Source organism: Leucopleurus acutus (assembly GCF_964270905.1).
Source record: "Leucopleurus acutus genome assembly, chromosome: 4".
Lineage (NCBI taxonomy): Eukaryota > Metazoa > Chordata > Mammalia > Artiodactyla > Delphinidae > Leucopleurus > Leucopleurus acutus.
In genome coordinates, this window is record NC_139146.1 from 128,438,676 (window position 1) to 128,460,801 (window position 22,126).

Here is a 22,126-nt window from a genome sequence, read left to right on the forward strand (position 1 = left end):
TGTAACCATGGGCTTACAGGAACCTAACTTTGTTCCCCAAGAGCAACAGATCAGTATTTGCTAATTCAGTGTCTGCGGCAACTGTACAGAACGTAACTACCACAAAGAGCGAGACTCTCTTGCATTTTGTAACCTACCATCTAGCACCTGAATGTCTGGAGAAGTCAACCAATACTCTCAGAACAATGCCCCTGTTAACAAAATCAACCTGAGTGTGGAGGGGATGGAGGGAGCTCCTGCTGTCCCTGACACTGGAGCATGGGAGGGCCGTGTGAGGGGGTGAAGCAGCCGCCAGTCTTGAGTTCTCCCTCTCCCATTTGGTGGAAGGCAAGGCAGTCCTTCTAAGCCTCACAAGACCCTGAGAGAGGGCAAGGAAGCCACAGTTTATCCCCACACTCAGGGCTGGCTCTGTGGGCGTGTGATCTGCACAGACACACAGGGCCCCTTCTGGGTTTAATATTCTGATGTTATTGGCTTAAAATTCTTAATAATTTTTGAACAAGGAGTCCTGCACTTTCGTCTTACACTAGGCACCACAAATTATGTAGCTGGTTTTGCCCACAGGATTCCTACACTGCTACTCAGTAGGTTAGTCTCACAAAAGGGAAGCTCACCTCTGTATAGGAGGGAGGGGCAGCACATGTCATCCAGAGAAGGAACGAAAGGTCCTGTCAAGAAGCAACAAGGATGGGGAGAGGGACCAAGGTGGCAGAGCAGAAGGACCCTAAGCTCACCTCCTCGCATGAGCACACCAAAATCACAGCTAACCGGAGCACAATCATTGATGAAGAAGACTGGAGCCTACCAGAAAAGATCTTCTACAACAAACATAAAGAAGGAACCAAAACAAGATGGGTAGGAGGGGTGGGCTTGCAGTATAATCAAATCCCATAACCCCTGGGTGGGCAACCCACAAAGGGGAGAATAATTATATTATACAGGTTCTCCCACAGGAATGAGTCCTGAGCACCACATCAGGCCCCCCAGTCCAGTGATCTGGCACTGGGAAGAGAAGCCCCCAAAGCATTTGGCTTTGAAAGCCAGCAGGGCTTGATTACAGGAGCTCCAAAGGACTGGGGGAAATAGAGACTTCACTCTTAAAGGGTGCACACAAAATCACACACACACCAGGACCAAGGGCAAAAGCAGTAATTTCATAGGAGCTTGGGCCAGACCTAGCTGCTAGAATTGGAGGGTCTCCTGGGGAGGCAGGGGACAGGCAGAGTTGGCTGTGGCTCACCTTGGGGACAGGGACACTGGTGGTGGACATATCAGGAAGCATTCATCTGCATGAGCTCTCCTGGAGGCTGCCGTCTTAGCACCAAGACCTGGTCCCACCCAACAGCCTGTAGGCTCCTGTGCAGGGACACCTCAGGCCAAACAACAAACTGAGTGGGGACACAGCCCCACCCAGCAGCAGATAGGCCACCTAAAGATTTCCTGAGCCCACACATGCCTCTAAACACACCCCTAGACATGGCCCTGCCCACCAGGGGGCCAAGACCCAGTTCCACTCACCAGTGGGCAGGCACCAGTCCCTCCAACCAGGAAGCCTGCCCAAGTCTCTAGACCAGCCTCACCCACCAGGGGGCAGACACTGGAAGCAAGAAAATACAGTTCCACAGCCTGCAGATCAAGTCCACAAACACAGGCCAGACACTACCCTGGGACCAGCTGGCCCCTGGCCTTTGGGTGACAAGAGGGGAGTGCACTGCTGGGAGGCATAAAACATCTTATACAGAGGGCCACTTCTCCAAGGTCGAGAAGCATAACTAACCTACCACATACATAAAAATACAAATAGCAATTCAGACACAATGAGGCAACAGAGGAATATGCTTCAGATGAAGGAACAAAATAAAGCCCCGGAAGAAGAGCTAAATGACATGGAGATAGGCAATCTACCTGAGAAAAAGTTCAGAGTAGTGATCATAAAGATGATCAGAGAACTTGGGAGGAGAATGAAAGCATAGAGCAAGAAATTAGAAGTTTTAAACAAAGAATTAGAAAATATAAAGAACAGCCAAAGAGAATTGAAGAATACAATAAGTGAAATGAAAAATACACTAGAAGGAATCAATAGTAGACTACATGAGGCAGAAGAACAGATCCGTGAGGTGGAAGACAGAGTAGTGGAAACCATTGCCGTCGAAGAGAAACAAGAATGAAAAGAAATGAGGGCAGTTTAAGAGCCCTCTGGGATAATATCAAGCATGCTAAGATTTGCATTATAGGGGTCCCAGAAGGAGAAGAGATACAGAAAGGGCCTGACAAAATATTTGAAGAGATAATAGCTGAAAACTTCCCTAACCTGGGAAGGGAAACAGTCATCCAAGTCCAGATTTGATGGAGAAATCAAAACCTTTACAAACAAGCAAAAGCTAAAAGAATTCAGCACTATCAAACCAACTTTACAACAAATGCTAAAGGAACTTCTCTAGGTGGAAAAGAAAAGGCCACAACTAGAAACAAGAAAATTACAAAATGGAAAAGTTCACTGGTAAAGGCAAACATACAACAAAGGTAGGAAATCATCCACACACAAAGCTTGTAGGGAGGTTAAAAGACAAAAGTAGTAAATTCATCTGCATCCACAAGAAGCAGTTAAAGGATACACAAAACAATTAGATGTAAAATATAATATCAAAACCAGTAATCATGAGGGGAGGAGAGTACAAATGCAGGGTATCTAAAATGCATTTGAAATTAAGAGATAAGCAAATTAAAACAAGTACATAGAACAAAAAAATTTTTAAGTTTGTATGGAAACACAAAAGTCCATGAACAGCCAAATCAATCTTGAGAAAGAACAGAGCTGGAGGAATCAGGCTCCTTGACTTCAGACTAAACTACAAAGCTACAGTAATCAAAACAGTATGATACTGGTACAAAAACAGACACCTAGATCAATTGAACAGCATAGAAAGCCCATAAATAAACCCATGCACTCATGGTCAATTAATTAACAACAAAGGAGGCAAGAATATACAATTGAGAAAAGACAATCTCTTCAATAAATGGTGCTGGGAAAACTACACAGCTACATGTATAAAAATGAAGTTACAACATTTTCTAATACCATATACAAAAATAAACTCAAAATGGATTAAAGACCTAAATTTAAGACCAAATACTATAAAATTCCTCAAGGAAAACATAGGCAGAACACTCTTTGACATAAATCGCCACTAGTTTTTTTTGATCCACCTCCTAGAGTAATGGAAATAAAAATAAACAAATGAGACCTAATTAAGCTTTTGCACAGCAAAGGAAACCATAAACAAAATTAAAAGACAACCTACACAATGGGAGAAAATGTTTGCAAGCAATGCAAATGACAAAGGCTTAATTTCCAAAATATACAAATAGCTCATACAGCTTAATATGAAAAAAAAAAAACCAAGCCAATCAAAAAATGGGCAGAAGACTTAAATAGACATTTCTCAAAAGAAGACATGCAGATAGCCAACAGGCACATGAAAAGATTCTCAATATCACTATTATTAAAGAACTGTAAATCAAAACTATGATGAGGTAATTCAGAACGGCCATCATTAAAAAGTCTACAAATAATAAATGCTGGAGAGCGTATGTAGAAAAAGGAGCCCTGCTACACTGTTGGTGGGAATGTAAATTGGTGTAGCCACTATGGAAAACAGTATGGAGATTCCTTTAAAAACTAAAAATAGAGTTACCATATGATCTACCAATCCCACTCCTGGGCATAGAGCCGGAAAAGATGAAAACTCTAATTCGAAAAGATATAGGCACCCCAACGTTTATTGCAGCACTATTGACAACAGCCAAGACACAGAAGCAACCTAAATATCCACTGACAGATGAATGGAGAAAGAGGATGTGGTATATATATGCAATGGATACTACTCAGCCATAAAAAAGAATGAAATTTGCAGGAACATGGATGGATCTACAGATCATATTAAGTAAGTCAGACAGAGAAAAACAAATATCATAAGATATTACTTATATGTGGAATTTAAAAACATGATACAAGTGAACTTATTTACAAAACAGAAATAGATTCACAGACATAGAAAAGAAATTTATGGTTACCAAAGGGGAAAGTGGGGGTAGAGGGAGAGAAATTAGGAATTTGGGATTAACAGACACACAATACTACATATAAAATAAACAACAAGGTCCTACTGTGTATATATAGTGCAGGGAACTATTCAATATTTTGTAATAACCTATAATGGAAAAGAATCTGAATATATATATATATATATATATATATATATATCTCTCTGAATAACTTTGCTGTGCACCCGAAACTAACACTACATGGTAAATGAACTAAACTTCAATTTTTTTTAAAAGGGTTAAAAAATAAATTCCAAAAAAAATTATATTTGGGAAAAAAAGGATGCAACAAGCTGGTGACCAGTGCCTGGGGATGTCTCCCTAGGATTCTTATAGCATTTCTACTTCTAGTACAAAGGTTTTTAACAAGGAATAGTGACTACAGGACCCAGTCCCTCTGGTAACCTAAGATGGTCGTAGGCTCAGATAAGAGACTCAGATAAACATTAAAAGGGGACCTCAGCTGTTTTCTCAAAGGACAATCTCTTGGGTTCTTACACATATTATGCAAAGTTTGCTCCAGTCACAAAGTAGCTCTTTTTCATGTTTTTAGGCTAAGAGCAAAATAAGGATATTTGCTACATAAACTAGGTTTAAATTTTACTTGGGTAAAAACAATAGTTTGTTTTCTTTACACAAAGAACATCTACTTCAAAAACAAACTCCCATAGAAGCAATCTGTGGTATGGAATTCAACAAAAACGTTATTTCTACCTCATTAGGCTAACGTAAAATGAAGTGGGTATTTTTAAAAATAAAATAGTTTCATTTACTCCTGGATGAAAATGTACTTGGCTTTCTTCTACCTCAAACATAATAACAAGCTGCCATGCCCCCAAAATAAAATGATTAACTTACTGCAGAAGCCATACTTTGGGTCTGTGATATTTCTGCTTGTTCAACCTTTAGTGCCCTTAGGAAACAAGGACTTTGAAGGGTTTCTGTGGTAGAGCCTGTAGCCAGCTCTGCAGCTTGGCAATTGTATAAAGGACACTGGGCCAGCTCTTTTCAAATCTACTCAGTCTGGATTCTCTGCTTCACATCGCTTGCTGCCGTCCCACTTTTGCCATGCTACTTTGGACCATACCCTGAGTACTGAGAGGGTCTCCTGATGGGCTGTGCAGTCCTCCTCCTTCTATTCTAAAATCAGTCCAGTGGCAGACTGACCTAGAGCAGAGTTTTATTATATCAGTGTTTCATCAAAAGCTGACAGTCCCTCTCTGCACTGCCCTTTCTTTGAACTAAAGTCCACTCCTCCCTCCAATTTCTCCAAACTCATTTCCTACTATGACCGGACATTATTCTCATTCCGCTCAGTACTGCCATTGTTTTTCACACTTGCTTTTCCCTTACTGCTGCTGTGTGTGTGTGTGTGTGTGTGTGTGTGTGTGTGTGTGTGTGTGTGTGTGTGTATCGGGGTGTATGGTAGGTGGGAACAGTCTTTCTAAATCACCCTCCCCAACTGTAATCCAATTCACGTTCTATTTCTCCAGGAGCTCTTCCCAGCTCCTCCAGTTCACATTTCTGTTCTTTAGCTGCACAGCAATATCTATTAGGCCTTTTTTTCTTTTTGTTTTTGGGCCCCACCACGAGCATGTGGGATCCTAGTTCCCCGACCATGACCCATGCCCCCTGCGGTGGAAGTGCAGAGTCCTAACCACTGGACTGCCAGGGAAGTCCCTAATTATGTCGTGTGTGTGTGTGTGTGTGTGTGTGTGTGTGTGTGTGTGTGTGTGTGTGTGTGTTTGCGGTACGTGGGCCTCTCACTGTTGTGGCCTCTCCCGTTGCAGAGCACAGCCTCCAGAGGCGCAGGCTCAGCGGCCATGGCTCACGGGCCCAGCCGCTCTGCGGCACGTGGGATCTTCCCGGACCGGGGCACGAACCCGTATCCCCTGCATCGGCAGGCGGACTCTCAACCACTGCACCACCAGGGAAGCCCATGTCATGTGTTTTATATTTCCTCACCAAATAGTGTAGAAGCACCTCAAGAACACAGACCTCACCTCATCTGAATGAGCTGAGCATTCAGAAGCTCGCCCTGAATACGTATTCAGTCCATCTGAGCCTCAGTATTGCAGATTCATTAAGTCGACTGGTAGACTGGATGTTTGCTAAACGAGGAAATTTTACACAGATTTTAAAATGCATATAAAATTTATAGATATCTATATATCTGTCTATATATTTGTAAAAAAAAAAACAAAACCTTCCAGGCAAAAAGTCCGTTGACTTAATCCTGCTCTCTCATTTCTCCACATCGTTGCCTAAATTGTTCTAAACATCCTTTGAGTAGGCCATTAACCGGGAATCACCGTACAGTACAAACGGTACAAAATTGCATGTCATCGAACTAGCCTAAATAGATCAGCATGAAAACTGCATGAAAAAGCCAAATCATTTAATGGAGATTAGACTCTTCTTCAAAGCAATTTCTACTTCCATGAGTAAAGAAGAAAATTTTGATTTTAGGAAGAAACACTTCTGGTTTTTAAAATAAAGCAGTGATAGTTCTTCAGTAACTGACTTTTATCAATATACTTCTGAGGACACATCTTATTAGCCAAAGCATAAGAGTGTTTACACTTTTTAAAGCTATCAAAAGTTTTGAAGTATTCCAATAGATATATCATGACCTTGCTCATGAAGAATGAACCATGTACTTTTATGCCATGCTAATAATTTTAAGGAAAAGTGCCTTTTGTTTTGCTACCAAGAAGCACTTTTGTATTCAAGTTTCCTAGTTGTCATAATGACTATCTTTTTTTTTTTTTTTTTTTGGTGGCACGCGGGCCTCTCACTGTTGCGGCCTCTCCCGTTGCGGAGCACAGGCTCCGGACACGCAGGCTCAGCGGCCATGGCTCACGGGCCCAGCCGCTCCGCGGCATGTGGGATCTCCCAGACCAGGGCACAAACCCGTGTCCCCTGCATCGGCAGGCGGACTCTCAACCACTGTGCCACCAGGGAAGCCCGTGACTATCTTTTAAGTCATTCATAAATGTGTTATTGGGAACAGAATATTGCAGTACTTTCCATACTGCAGTAACAGGTTCTCCCAAATATAAATTTGCCTCACAGTCACAGATCACCTGATCTTGTTAGGTGTATGATGTGAAAGGAGGAGAGAAAGCATCCACAAGGCCAGCAGCACATAAGGAAAGGCAGTGTTTACCTACACTCCAGCACTACTTCCAATTAACAATCTCAATATCCATCCTGCCACAAACATCTCAAAGTGACAATATTAAAAGCACAAGGAAGGGCTTCCCTGGTGGCACAGTGGTTGAGAATCCGTTTGCCAATGCAGGGGATGCAGGTTCGAGCCCTGGTCTGGGAAGATCCCACATGCCGTGGAGCAACAAAGCCCGTGTGCCACAGCTACTGAGCCTGCGCTCCAGAGCCCGCGAGCCACAACTACTGAGCCCACGTGCCACAACTACTGAAGCCCATGAGCCTAGAGCCCGTGCTCCACAACAAGAGAAGCCACTGCAATGAGAAGCCCATGCACCACAACGAAGAGTAGCCCCCGCTCACCATAACTAGAGAAAGCCCGCGTGCAGCAACGAAGACCCAATGCAACCAAAAATAAATAAATAAATAAATTTATTTTTTTAAAAAAAGCACAAGGAAAATTATTGCTCTTTTTAAAACACTAATATTGAAAATAAAATACTACTTCTTTCCAGTCACTATGAGGACTTGGTATAATCTCCAACCAAATGGCACTTTCTGTCCGTTGACTTAAGAGACTCCATAACTCTGACCCATTCTCTTTCTCATTTCCTGCTAAAATCAAATCTTTATCCTCCGAAACTATGTAAATTTCTTTAGGAATATCTGCTTCCTATATGGAATAGAGTTTAAGACCCAACTCCCATAAGCATTTAGGAAACTGTAAAACATATCACAACTCTGAAATAATGTTATCTGAGACAGCTTCTGGGACATTCAATCCTTTAGGACTGGTCATCTTTGTGAACTCATTTTACACTCTCCAGAGTAAACATTCTAAAATGCAAGCCTGATCCTCTTACCATTCTTCAATGGCAACCCACAGCCTAATGGATGAGGTTCACATCCCTGGAAATGCAGTGTATCCTGTGCATAACCTTCCCTTGTCTAACTTTTTAAATTAATTAATTAATCTATTTTTGGCTGCGTTGGGTCTTCGTTGCTGTGCGCGGGCTTTCTCTAGTTGCGGTGAGCAGGGGCTACTATTTGTTGCAGTGTGCGGGCTTCAGTACTTGCAGCACGTGGGCTCAGTAGCTGTGGCACACAAGCTTAGCTGCTCCGTGGCATGTGGTATCTTCCCAGACCAGGGATCGAACCCGTGTCCTCTGCATTGGCAGGCGGATCCTTAATCACTGTGCCACCAGGGAAGTCCCTTGCCTAACTTTTTAATTTCAAAACCTACACTCAACCATACATATCTACTTACATCCCTTACACTGGCCATTCCAAAACCACTTGCATTGGCCTCCATACGCCATCTCTTTCCTCTTTACATCCATTAAATTAGGCCATGGTTTCTCAGTCTCAGCACTATTGATGTTCTGGACCAGATAATTCTTTGTTGTGAAGGCCTGTCCCGTGTACTGTGGACATACAGCAGCATCCCTGGCCTGTACATATTACATGCCAGAAGCACACTCCCCCCACCCCTCTCCAGTTAAAACATCCAAAAATGTCTGCAGAAATTTCCAAATGTCCCCTCTGGGGCAAAATTACTCCCAGCCAAGAACCACTGAATCAGAAAGTCACTGAATCCCCTAGATGCCCTGCATACTCACAAGTCCCTTAAGAGCCAAGTTCATTGCACATAGGCTGCAGGGTCATACAACTCAAACCACAGCAGTTCTGTTCACAACAAATCGTGAGCATTTCCTTAAAAGCAGCCATCTCTAGGTCAAGAGCAGGGAGGCTAACGGTCTACGATGATGTTCTTACACTGGATAATAACCAGGCAACTCAATCAGACTTACTCTAGGCCCCCAGTTTCTAGGGCTTTAATGGCAAACATACTAAGACAGACAAAGAGAGAGTTGCAGAGAAACTAGGAGTCATGTGCAATGAATAGAAATTACGTGTCTTAGACACACATGGAGAGAAGACACCCGAGAACAGTGGGTCTGGAGCTGCCTCTGGGATACAGAATTACTGTTATACTTTTCTTCACCACGAGGTCTAATTATGAACCTGACAAGGTTCTCTATGGTCCTTACTCTCCATGTATGCTTAAATATCTCAAAAAGGCATAGGATCCAACTTGGAAAAACCTAGGACAACTTGACCCACAAAATAAATGATAGTAAGGAATTATGATCCATAGAACGAAATTAATAAACTGTTCACCATTTGAGGGTGAATATAAGTTTTGGGAAAAGTCTAGCAAGACATTCTGAGACAAGTCTAAAGACTGAAGAAAAGAATCATGCTACATAATAGATTTTGGAAAACAATCAGGAATAATTAGAAAGTGGTGAGATAAATATTCCTTTGGATCTTGAAAACTAGCTCTGAAAGTAAATCAAAGATGTCTGGAGCAAAGGCAACCTTGTAGGGTAAGTGCACTGTCATGTCAACATGTCTAACTGGAACCAAAGGGCCGAAGTTCTGTAAACATGATCTGTAACATTCCTTGCATAGAGACATCACCATATACCATCTCAGGGTGCTCCCGAGACTTAAACGACAACACGTGTAAACAGTCTGCCACAAGAGCTGGCATTAAATGTTGGTGTCTTTTCTTTCCCATTACTAAAAATCTTTAATGATATCCCTCATTGCCAAAGTATGAGCCTTGCCTCACTCAATATTAAAATGCAATTGTGCGTCATAGGAAATAAATATATTTAAATCAAACTTCAGTTTGTAGTTTCTGACTCCAATGCATATAATCAGCTCCTTAGGGCACAAATCACACTGACCTCAACTCCCTTAACTCCTAGAAATTCAAGAAGTGATTAATACATTGATTGACTAGTGCTGCCTAGGCAGGAATGCTCTGGAAGCAAAAATCACTTTTAAAACTTCTAGAAAAGTTAAATCTTTTATCTACATGTGAAAGTCTGGACTACTGTATTAAGTGAAAAGACATTTAAAATGTGCATTAAGCTACCTAACTGGGCTTTTACAAGTTTCCATTTACACAACTTTTGCATTTTATAAAAAGAAAGACTGTCTTTTTAATTTGCATTTTCACAATGGCATGTGTAGCCATAATATTTTACCACTAAAAACACATAGCATAAATGATACCAAAGACTAGGTGTTTAATAGACTTAATCCTTCAGAAACAGAACCATGTTAACTAATGTCAGTTTTAATAAGTACCAATACACAGATATTTAAATATCTTCCACAACTCATACTTAAAATGGCATTTAATGACTTATCATGTGGGCAAACAAAGAGCAATATTTAAAAATATAATCAAATGTCTTTACACTCACATTTAGAGAAGTTTACCATAAACCATTATAAAACAAAAAAAGAAAATTTAAAATAAAACTTTACTGTTTCAAGTCTTAAACAAGCCCGAAATGCATAAGGAAAACCAGACTGCTCCTTCTGGGTAAGTGTTGCTTCATTTCTAACACTCCTCAGGCCCAGAGAGTTAAACTTCTGTGGAGGCGAACCTCTAATGACTGCAAGCTTTCCAACACTTTGCTGGGAGTCTGGCAGCTCATTCGAGTACAATTAAAATGTTCTAAAAATACACACACACAGAATATTCATGAAAGCTAGTCTTACTAGCTTTGAAATGTGGTGCTCTTCCTTACTTAAGAAAAATGCAAGAGGTTAATTTTTAAATCTAGAAGACTGCACAGGGTTACTGAAAACGCATATACAGACTCCAGCACGATTTTTCTCCATGAGGCCATTTTTAGTTTAGATTCAATTAATTCCTCTTCTATGAGGCAGCACCCTAAGAATGTGGATGACCACGGTCAAGCTTAACTTTTGCTCTCTAGAAACGTCAATGACTTTAAGGCTGAAAATAAAACACTTCCCCCTACTAAAGGGAAGAGAGTAAAACAGGCCAAAGAAGAGTTTCTTAAACTGCAAACAAGCTGATCATACACAAAATTTTGAGTCAGGCTTTACTTGGAAGAGAAGAGCCACAGATTTCATCAGGTTCTCAAAAGCTATTATGAGCCCCGAAAGATTTCTCACCTATTAAATTAGCAAGCTGGACTGAACAATTTCCTATCTCAATTATACATTCTAAAACACCATGCTGACTTTGCACCTGTCCTTGTTTTTACCGTAAGGCATGATGAATAAATGACCCTTTCATAAAATCTAGTAAAACTTGTAAAGTAATACTATATATTACACATATTGGTAGAAATTGTGATCAGCAGACACTCATGATAGCATACAAAAACAACAAAACAAGTCCAAAAGTTAGCTATGACCAAAAGCAATGAAGTTTTACAAAGTGACTACTGCAAGTAATATCCTTGACTCAATTCTGAGTCAAAATACCACAAAGCAAAAAGTTACCTGACTTCACTAAATACCAGAAATATACTCGGGGGATTTTTGGCATCTAGGCAAAGGTTATTAAAAAAAAAAAAAAAAACTGAATGAAAGGATGGGTCCTTCAGTTCAAGATTAAGGTGATGTAGTACCATAATGGGGGCTATTTGCTTAAAAAAAAAAAAGGTTTCTCCCTACGAAGCTTAATATTTTCAAGACTAGTTGGTCGTCACTTGCCTTGAATATAAAACTGATACACAGGTCAACTGGCTTTTCTCCTTATACTACTCTCTAGAACAGAAAGTAGCAAAGGTGGTAAGAGGAATGCACGTAGGCTTCAATTTACACAACAGGAATTGTGCAGAATGTACATTTTTCCACGCAAAAAATCAAATTATGACCATTTTATACCTGGCTGTCATGTCTAATCCACTCCTAAGCCTCTCCTAGCTTCAGAAATACTGGGGCACATGCATTGCCATCTAGGACAACTTTGTGTCTACAGCTTTGATTGTATCTCTGAAACCCCAAAATCCGTAAGAGTCTCTTCTAGTAATCTGCCTCTAGGAATCCATCCTAAAGAAAGGAACTGATCCAACGATGTTAAAATCTACATGTAGCAAGATGATCAGAGGATAAAAGTATGAAAAGCTGGAAACAAGCCAAATGTCCACCAATACGTTAGAGAAATTACAGTCTATCTAGCCAATTGACCATTATTCACTCATTTAAGTATGAAATGTGCAGATTATATAACACGGAAGAGTATGATTAACAAGTGAAAAAAGCAGGATACACGATTACACATAAAAACCACGTTATGTAAAAACTATGTGGGGCTTCCCTGGTGGCGCAGTGGTTCAGAGTCCGCCTGCCGATGCAGGGTACACGGGTTCGTGCCCCGGTCCAGGAGGATCCCACATGCCGCGGAGCGGCTAGGCCCGTGAGCCATGGCCGCTGGGCCTGCGCGTCCGGAGCCTGTGCTCCGCAACGGGAGAGGCCACAACAGTGAGAGGCCCGCGTACCGCAAAAAAAAAAAAAAAAAAAAAAAAAAAAGTGTATATATGTATTTAAATTGCATTAACAAAACTTATTAGGTGGTTCCTTTTAAGAAGTAGAGTGAGGTTGGGGAAGCAGGGCAGATGTGAAAATAACTTTCATTCTTTGCATTTCCCTGAATTTTTTGCATTTTTCCAATAGAAATATACTGATTTTACCTGGGTAGTTTTCTCTTAAAAGAGAGACAAAAACGTGTGTATATGAAAATATCGATAGGGATACTCAATTACGAAAACAAAGGGCTAAAATGGAAGGATTGTGCATTTAGCTTTTCCTATATTTTCTAAACTTTCTGCAATGTCATATACTTTATTTTTTTAATCTATAAAATAACCCTGAGTCATCTTTTTGTCAAGCATATAATCACTCCTTAACCTATTATTTCATTTTTCAGATCCTACTCCAAGTATAATTTTACCGCATGACCTATTATTACACAGATTTTAGAGAAACCCCAGGTAAAACTGAATCACTCTAAAACTTAAAGATTTTTTTTGACATAACCTGTTTTTCTTATTAGTTATTTGTCCTGTCCCTCATTATCACTGAAGCCTTTCCCAAAGCCTGACCACAGGTGGCTTATACCGTAGCTGTGGAAAGTGCGGGGATCTAGGATCACACTCTCTGGATATGAACCCCAGCTCCGCCACCAGCTGCATGATTCATTTCTCTTTACTTCAACTTGCCCACTGCTAAGAGGAAAATGCACTAACTCTCAAGGCTGCTATGAAGATTAGTGAAGAAGACTAATGTAAAGCACAACATAATGCCTGACACAGTAAGCGATTAGCTATTATCTATTAGCTAATTAAGCTATTATTCTAAGCACTGCACAATACGTGACAAAATATATATTTTAATAATTATTATAATCAGTGGAAAATTCATTTATAACAAAATGAAACTAATTCCATACAATCTTTATGTTCTATGCATTACTCCAACTTAGACATCAAAAGAATAAGGAAACAAAATAGTTCGCGATAACGTCATTTTTATCTCACCTATACTTTACCTTGCATAATTCACTGAGAGCTAAAATTGTTTTTCTTAAGCATCTCTTCTCCTAATTTTCAACTGCCATCATTACTAACAGGATTTTAGTGTTTTCCTTCAGTTTCCCATTAAAAAGGGGAAGGTATTATTTAAGGTCAGGGGAAATTGCCTACACCATGGATATCAAAATAGCAAAACACAAACTTTACTTGAAGAGGGATATCTAAATGCTTTCTTCTTTCTTCCCACTTTTCAGATCACTCTTTGAAAAAAAGAGTTTGTTAAATAAAAAACAAAGATTAAGTTTCTCCCGCCCCCCTTTTTAAGGGCAGAGATATATCTGCTTAGATGAGGAATCGAAGAACAAATGAAAATACCTTTCTATACCTGGACTCCAGCTGTACTGAAAAATCCCACTAGTTACTCACAGTCTGTTAATTCCTGATTGGGATAAATCTTCCATTACTTGAGATAGATCAGCTACCCACACTTCAGAGGTGTGAATTTATCTAAGAGGACAAAACACTGTTGTCTGGATTTTTATTATCTACAAAAGGATGTGCACGCACTGGCAGCAGAGTGAGAATTAAAACCGAACTGTTCTCATCTACATCAAGGAAAAATTCAACCATATGATTTTTCTGCAGCAATTTGAGAAAAGATTGTTTTAAGTAAGTACGGTTGGGTCATTACAAAGAAATGAATCTTCACTAGAAAATGTGATGCTGGAAAAATAAAAGATACAAAATAAATATTATTAATAGTATAGTACCCGTGAAAAAAACTTTTAAAAAAGTGAGGATGGGAACCTTCATAAACTCTAATACGGCTGATAAGATGAATGCACTCCAAGGGGTTGCTATGTTCCCCAAGAAGGACCCACAGCACGTGGGCATCCCGAGGCTGGCAGCGGTCCCAAAGTCTGGAAGTATTTTACCCCCAAAGCATCAACTGCTAGCAATTTTTGAGTCTGTTTTGTCTCTGCCCATGACAAGAATCAACTTGTTCCAAAATTCCACTAAGTATGTTTCTTTTATGTTAAAACTCTGCTGTTTCTGGGAAAGCTAAAAGCTAGAATTTTTTACACATGTGGACTAAAGCTATAGTTGGAACTTTCAGTTCCTTAACAGAATAAATATATATATTTTTTAAAGAACTACCACCCTGCTGCAGTTTATTCTGAGAAAGTCACTCTGTTTTTCAAAAAATTAAAAAAGTAAACCTTGTTTTTCTATACAATTTAACTTAAAAGTTCAAGAACATTTTGTTTTTAAGAAGAAAAACAAAAGTTAAGCATTTAATCTAAATTAATTGCGAGTTCAAAGAAAACTACTTAAGGGAATAGTGATGACTTCTATTTACAAATGCTTTTTTCTAGTCATCCCATCTATAAATACCTAGGTTGTATATTTTTTAAAAATTGATAATCACGCTATCACTGTTAAGTATTAAATACTTAAAACTTCACGAGACTAAATCCTGATTTCTTAGGCTTCTCTTTAAATACAGGTGAAATGATTTGGGACATCTTTATTTAATCCCCTGTGAAGCTATACTACCCAACTGTATGTCAGCCTCACACAACGAAGACAAATAGTTTGAAATCCCGGACAAGAAAGAGTACAAACCGTGACATTCTAACACATCTGCCTCAATTACATAAAAAGTGGACAGAAAGTGAGAACGTCTCTAAGGTCTGAGATAAACAGAACTTATATCATGTGGCCTAACTGATAACAAAGTTACTATTTTAATAAGCATCATTTCCCTTTGAATCATTTCACTTACTTTACACCAAGATTTCTGAATCTCAGCATTACTGACATTTTTGGACCCAGAGAATTATGCTGTGGCTGTCCTATGCACTGCAGGATGGTTAGCAGTTTCCCTGGCCTCTACCCACTAGATGCCAGTAGAATCCCCACCTCCAGTCAAGACTCCAGACAAAGAATGACTCCAGACATTACCAAGTGTTCCCTAGGGGTAAAAGTGTGCCCAGCTGAGAACCATGTCTTGACACTAAAGAAAACCCAAGAGTTAACATGGATAAAATCCTAAAATGTGATTTTATTTGAAGTGATTTCATAGAGACATAAAATACATCAATTAGTTGTACTAACCAAGTCAGACCTTGTAAATGGAGACAATACTACTAGGAAGATGTGATCATCCATTTTGAGGGACGCAAAGATTTCAGGGACATCGTTTTCACAACATGAATGCTAACTGGCACGTGACACCCCATTGCTTCTTCAATCAAGAAAGTTTTCAAGCCCATAAAGGATAAGCAGGGGGGCTTCCCTGACGGCACAGTAGTTGAGAGTCCACCTGCCGATGCAGGGGACACGGGTTCGTGCCCCAGTCCGGGAAGATCCCACATGCCGCGGAGCGGCTGGGCCCGTGAGCCATGGCCGCTGACCCTGCGCGTCCGGAGCCTGTGCTCCGCAACGGAAGAGGCCACAACAGTGAGAAAAGATAAGCAGGGCCCCTTGAAACTCTAGCACAAGTATCAGAATGGGCTCATTGACTGTTCATGATGAATTGCCTATGAATTGTTCAATCTCTATCCTGTGTCAAAGATCAGACTAATTAAAATGAAAACAACAAATATGCGTAGGAAGTAACCAGAAAAAAGAACATTAAAGTCAAGGCAGACAGTCTAAAATTTTGTACCGGCACAACTCATGAACACATCTTAGCTCCTTTCTCTTCACCTAAGCAAAGCTGTTCTTGAGAATTTTCAGAAAGCAGATAATTTTTAAAAAATCATTTTATGGAAAAAATTCAAGATGAACACTGTCCATTTAAAGGTTTGCATTAATCTTAAGAACAAGAAAAATCTCTTAGGCTATTTCAAAGCAAGATTTCATCTCTCTTTAAACTTATAACATAAACCAACCAAAAGACAGACTTGAAGTTTAAATATAAGTCCCCTTATAGTACAAATGTTGAATCAGTGCCTAGAAAACTACAGCTTTTAAGGATACCTGGCAATCTGAAAATACAACATCCAAAGCTGTGTCTATCAAAATGAAATCTCTAATTTTTCCAAATACACATTTTATTTCTAAGTTTAAAAATATCTCTTTTCTTTGCATGTGGGAAATAATATTTTAACTTTTATAAGACATAAAAAGTGACAAAAGCGATACCAACATTTTATAACCACATGCCAAAATTTCAACGATTAACTCAATGTTTTGATTTCTTCAGTCTAATTGAAATCAGTCTTGTTTTCTTTCTCAGTGCTTGAGTTTCTGCTTCTAAGCAGACATGAGAAAGAAGCAGTGGAAATCAGAACAGCAAATTCTGGATTTCTGACGGCAACTATAATCTTTTTTCCTTCTGAATTCATTAAAAACATTTTCTTCCTCGCTTTTCTTTCTTAACATAGATTGAAAACATACTACAGAGTTTTTTTCTTGCTTAACATTTTCCCATGTCTTTAAATATTCCCCCAACACAATTTTCAATGCCCACTACATATAAATTCTATGGTCAAATCATTTAACTGTTTTTTACTTTAGAGATTTTAAGTTGTTTCCAATCTTTTGCTCTTAGTGCTGGGATGAAAATGTTTGCATCTTCGATTATTTAGGATAAATTCCTAGAAGTTAATTTACTAGTTCAAATAGAAAAAATATTTTTGAGTTGTACATAATAAATTGCTTTCGATAAAGATTGTGAAATTTGCACTTCCATCACTGAGAATGCCAATTCACTGCACATTAAAAAATAACAGACATTTTCTGTTTTTAAAAAAACCTGTCAATTTTAAATATGAATATCTCATTGCAAATATGAATATCTCATTGCCTTAATTCACATTTTTATTAGCGAGACTGAACTTTTTTTATGCTTGTGATTTATAATCCTATCTTCTCAAATTGTCTGTTTGGCCCTTTATCCACTTTTCCATTGTAGTGGTTTTTTTTTCCATATTAAACTAGTATGACTCTACATAAACGCATATAACCCTTGTTTGACATCTAGAAATTTTCTTTAAGTCTTTTAAAAAAATTTTTTCTTTTTTGAATTTTATTTTTATACAGTAGGTTCTTATTAGTTACCTATTTTACACCTATTAGTACATATGTATCAATCCCAATCTCCCAATTCATGCCACCACCACCCCTGCCCCTACTTTCCCCCCTTGGTGTCCATACGTTTGTTCTCTACATCTGTGTCTCTATTTCTGCCTTGCAAACCAGTTCATCTGTACCATTTTTCTGGATTCCACATATATGCGTTAATACATGATATTTGTTTCTCTCTTTCTGACTTACTTCACTCTGTATGACAGTCTCTAAGTCCATCCACGTCTCTACAAATGACCCAATTTTGTTCCTTTTTATGGCTGAGTAATATTCCATTGTATATATGTACCACATCTTCTTTATCCATTTGTCTGTCAATGGACATTTAGGTTGCTTCCATGACCTGGCTATTGTAAACAGTACTGTAATGAACACTGGGGTGTATGGACATCTAGAAATGTTTAATTTTTATGTCCAACCAATCAACGTTTCCCTCTGATTTTTCCACTTCTTTACTACTTAGAAAATCCTTTCCCATTTCAACATAACTATTGACATATTTTCCTTTCATTCTTGTGTCTCATTTTGACACCTATATTTTTAAAACACCTGGAATTTCTTTTTGGTATGGTTATGAGGATGCTGATTTAATATTTGGTAGCATGAGAGCCCATTAATCATTATTTCCAAAATTTTCCTGCTTATTTTTCCAGATTAACTTTTAAAATCACTTTGTCAGGTATCGCTCCCCTCACTCCAAAACAATCTCATTTACATTCTTATGGAAATTGCAATTAAACTATAAATAAAAATCAGGAAGAATGTATAGAAGAATGTTGAGTACTAGGTGCTATCACGCGTCCTTATCTTGTACCTGACTGTCATAGAAATGCTTCCTGTAACTCATTTGTTTACCAATACGTGGACTTTTTGTTTCAGATAGGAATTTTTCTTTTTTTATTGTTTTAGAGAATTCACCTCCCATTTTTATTACTAAATCTTTAACTGAATATAGATTTTGTATTTTGTCAAACGCCTTTGCGACATTTTAGGGGGACTGTGTATACTCTCATGCTTTTTCCTCTAGATCTCATGTATAAACAGGTTTCTTAATAGTAAGCCATCCTTTAATTTCTGTCATAAGTCTACTCATAACAGCATTATTCTTTAATATGTTGGTGACTTGGATTGCTTGTGCTTCAGTTAACAATTTTACATATGAAAATTTCTAGTCTGGAGCCTTTTAAAAGATAATTTTTTTGAATACCTATTAAAATTTCAGTGATTTCTATTTCAATTAGCTGTTCAACTTCTTTATTTTACTTACATTTTCCCTGAACAATATTTATTTGTAGATTTCCAAATCTGTTTCAGTTTTTAAATCTTTATTGAATTTCCTATTTATATGCCATTTATGTATTCTAATTTGCTTCAGCTTTGATTTTCATTTTTCCTTTCATTAGGTATCTTAAATATTTGTCTTCCCCATTTCCTGTCTTCACTGTGTCCACCAAAAATCAGCTATTTGATTTACCAAATCTCCTTTCTGTCTTGTGGTCTAATTTTTTTTTCACTTATTTGCAGGGTGAATCTTAAGATGTTTTGTGTTGTGATGTGCTATTAACTCAATTTGTAAATTGTCTATTTCCATTCACACTGTGAACCTCTCTTGGGGCAGGCTGCTATGAAACGTTATGCCTTCTAACTCTTAATTTAATTAATTAGAAAAGCCATTGTAAACTCACTATAATCTACTGGAATTTTCAGAACGTATTTTTTAAAATGTTGTTTATGTTTATGAAAACAACCCAGTAACTAGATCTGGTCTTAGAAAATTAGAAATTAATTGTGTTTTTCCAGAAGACACCATTCCAGTGTTTTATATTATTCATTCTCAGCACTACACAAGCCAAACACTTCAAAATAAATTATGTTAGAGGGAAGAAACAAAATGGAATGAAGAAACAAATTGAATGCTGGAAACTATAGTTTAATACAATGTAAATCTAAACAACTTAACTTTATTGAAATTAGGAAAAAATACATTTTAGAAGCCTCATGTTTCTTTTTAGGAATGATAATCTGATTGTTATGAAACTCAATACTTGTATAACTGCTATTCATGCATTCCTGCAATTTGCTCAATTTTTTTTAGCCTATTAGATTCCCTGGTATATTGTTACCATAATTTGGCTTGCATCTTCCTGTGTAATTTGTGTACATTTTTCAGAAATGCTGCTTAATTACCTCTATTGTTTCCTATGAAACTCAAATGGACATTCCTATAAAAGAACATTCTTTGAAATGCATTTTCTATATTATACATAAGTAGGGAGGAAAGGCTTTTCTGAAAGCATTAAATATCTTTTATTTTTACTTCTGTGATTTACCGAAACCCATAGACTCTACTGGTCAACAGATGCTCTTATTCTTAACTAGAGAATATCCCATTTAATGTAGGAAGCCTCTTCAACATACACTCTTTCCTCAGAAGTTTACATTTCCCTTCTGGTGCAACCACTGTGGAAAACAATATGGAGGTTCCTCAGAAAACTAAAAGCAGAATTACCGTATGATCCAGTAATCCCACTCCCGGGTATATACCTGGACAAAACTGTAATTCAAAAAGATACATGCACCTCTATGTTCATAGCAGCACTATTCATAATAGCCAAGTTATGGAAACAACCTAAATGTCCACTGACAGATGAATGGATAAAGAAGACATGGTATATATATACAATGGAATACTACTCAGCCATAAAAAAGAATGAAATAATGCCATTTGCACCAACACGGATGCAACTACAGATTATCATACTAAGTGAAGTCAGAGAGAGAAAGACAAATATCATATGATATCACTTATATGTGAAATCTAAAATATGACACAATGAATCTATCTCTGAAACAGAAACAGAATCATGGACATAGAGAACAGACTGTGGCTGCCAAGGGGGAGAAGGCTGGGGGAGGGATGGAGTGTGAGTATGGGGTTAGCAGATGTAAGCTTTTATATATAGAATGGATAAACAACAAGGTCCTACTATATAGCACAGAGAACTATATTCAATATCCTATGATAAACCATAATGGAAAAGAATATTTTAAAAAGTATATATATGTATAACTGAATCACTCTGTTGCACAGCAGTAATTAACACAATATTGTAAAGCAACTATACTTCAATTAAAAAAAAAGAAGTTTACATTTCCCTTCCAATAGCCATAAGAAGTATATGATAGATTTCTCTACATTTACTGTTGAGCTATTTGGGTAAAGAGGCAGGTAAGCCACTTACATTTTTCATGATAAAGGCCAACACACACAGGCCTCTCACAAGTAGGACTGCTAGAATAACTTCTAGGGAACTATGAAATTCATATTAACTATGTAACCACCGTGGTACGGGGAGAGTTTAAAAGTAAGACAGAGAGTGTGGGGCTGGAAACATCCTACCTGCTTCCCGTCCAGCGTGCAGAGCCTCTTCACCACTCCTGAGTCCAGTTTAATGGCTTCGGTGATATCTGTTAAGACCTGTTCGAAGGAATGAGCAGTCTTCTTATTCAGAAGGATCCGCACTGCTTTTCTAGGCTTCACTCCACTTCGAATCACAGTCACTAATTTGGGTTTGATGAAATCTTTACTTTCCTTCACTTCACTCTTCACTGAGGAGGGGGCAGCCACGGCTCGGGTGGTCCCACCCTTGATGTTCACAGACCAGTTTGGATTAATGTTTTTGGTGTAATCAACTTTACGAAACGGTTCATTCGACGCACACACGTAACTCTCACCTAAAAAGCAAAAATCAGTTTTATCAACGTGGTTATCCCCACCACAGGAGCGTTTTGTATGAAGCAAAAATGCTAGAAACCCATTAAGTGAATCCTCAACTTAACAGGTTTGGCATTCTACCCACACCCCTTTCTTTTCAATAGCATCTAAGTTGGTTTTGAGAGAACAGCATACATTAGAGTGAAATGCACTGGACGAAGAAGCTAGAGATCTGGGTTTTATTCTGGTCAAATGTCACCCTGGATAGCGCAGCGTAAGGGATCTTAGTTTCCCAACCAGGGATAGAACCCGCGCCCTCGACAGTGAAAGTGCAGTGTCCTCACCACTGGACCACCAGGGAAGTCCCTGCACTTTCCTTCCCAACATCAGTATCTGTAAAGGGAAGTTGTTGAATCAGGTGAATTCTAAGGCACTCTCTACTTCCAAAAGTCCATTAACAAATTTAATTTTTAATGTCTCATTCTGGAAGAAATAACTATATCACAAAATAATACATTCTCATAAAGAAATAAAACTGTCTTCTTCTTCTTTCCGATTATAGATTTCAGCCCTAATCAAAGAAAAGTTACTACAAAATTCACAGAGCTGACTAAATTCACATATTCAGTTATATGATCATTTACTCAATTAATGAAGCACTGCAAAAACGAAG

General features: G+C 38.5%; 1 protein-coding gene across 1 annotated transcript in view; it reads right to left on the bottom strand.

Annotated features, from left to right (window-relative positions):
* The window catches only part of DCLK2 (doublecortin like kinase 2), a gene marked incomplete at both ends in the record, with an annotated part of 153,636 nt that overhangs the window by 113,452 nt on the left and 18,058 nt on the right, over positions 1-22,126 (bottom strand). The window contains one exon of the mRNA XM_082838505.1: positions 21,139-21,473. Coding sequence (XP_082694631.1) covers positions 21,139-21,473 — 335 coding nt within the window. The remainder of the gene's footprint in view (positions 1-21,138; positions 21,474-22,126) is intronic.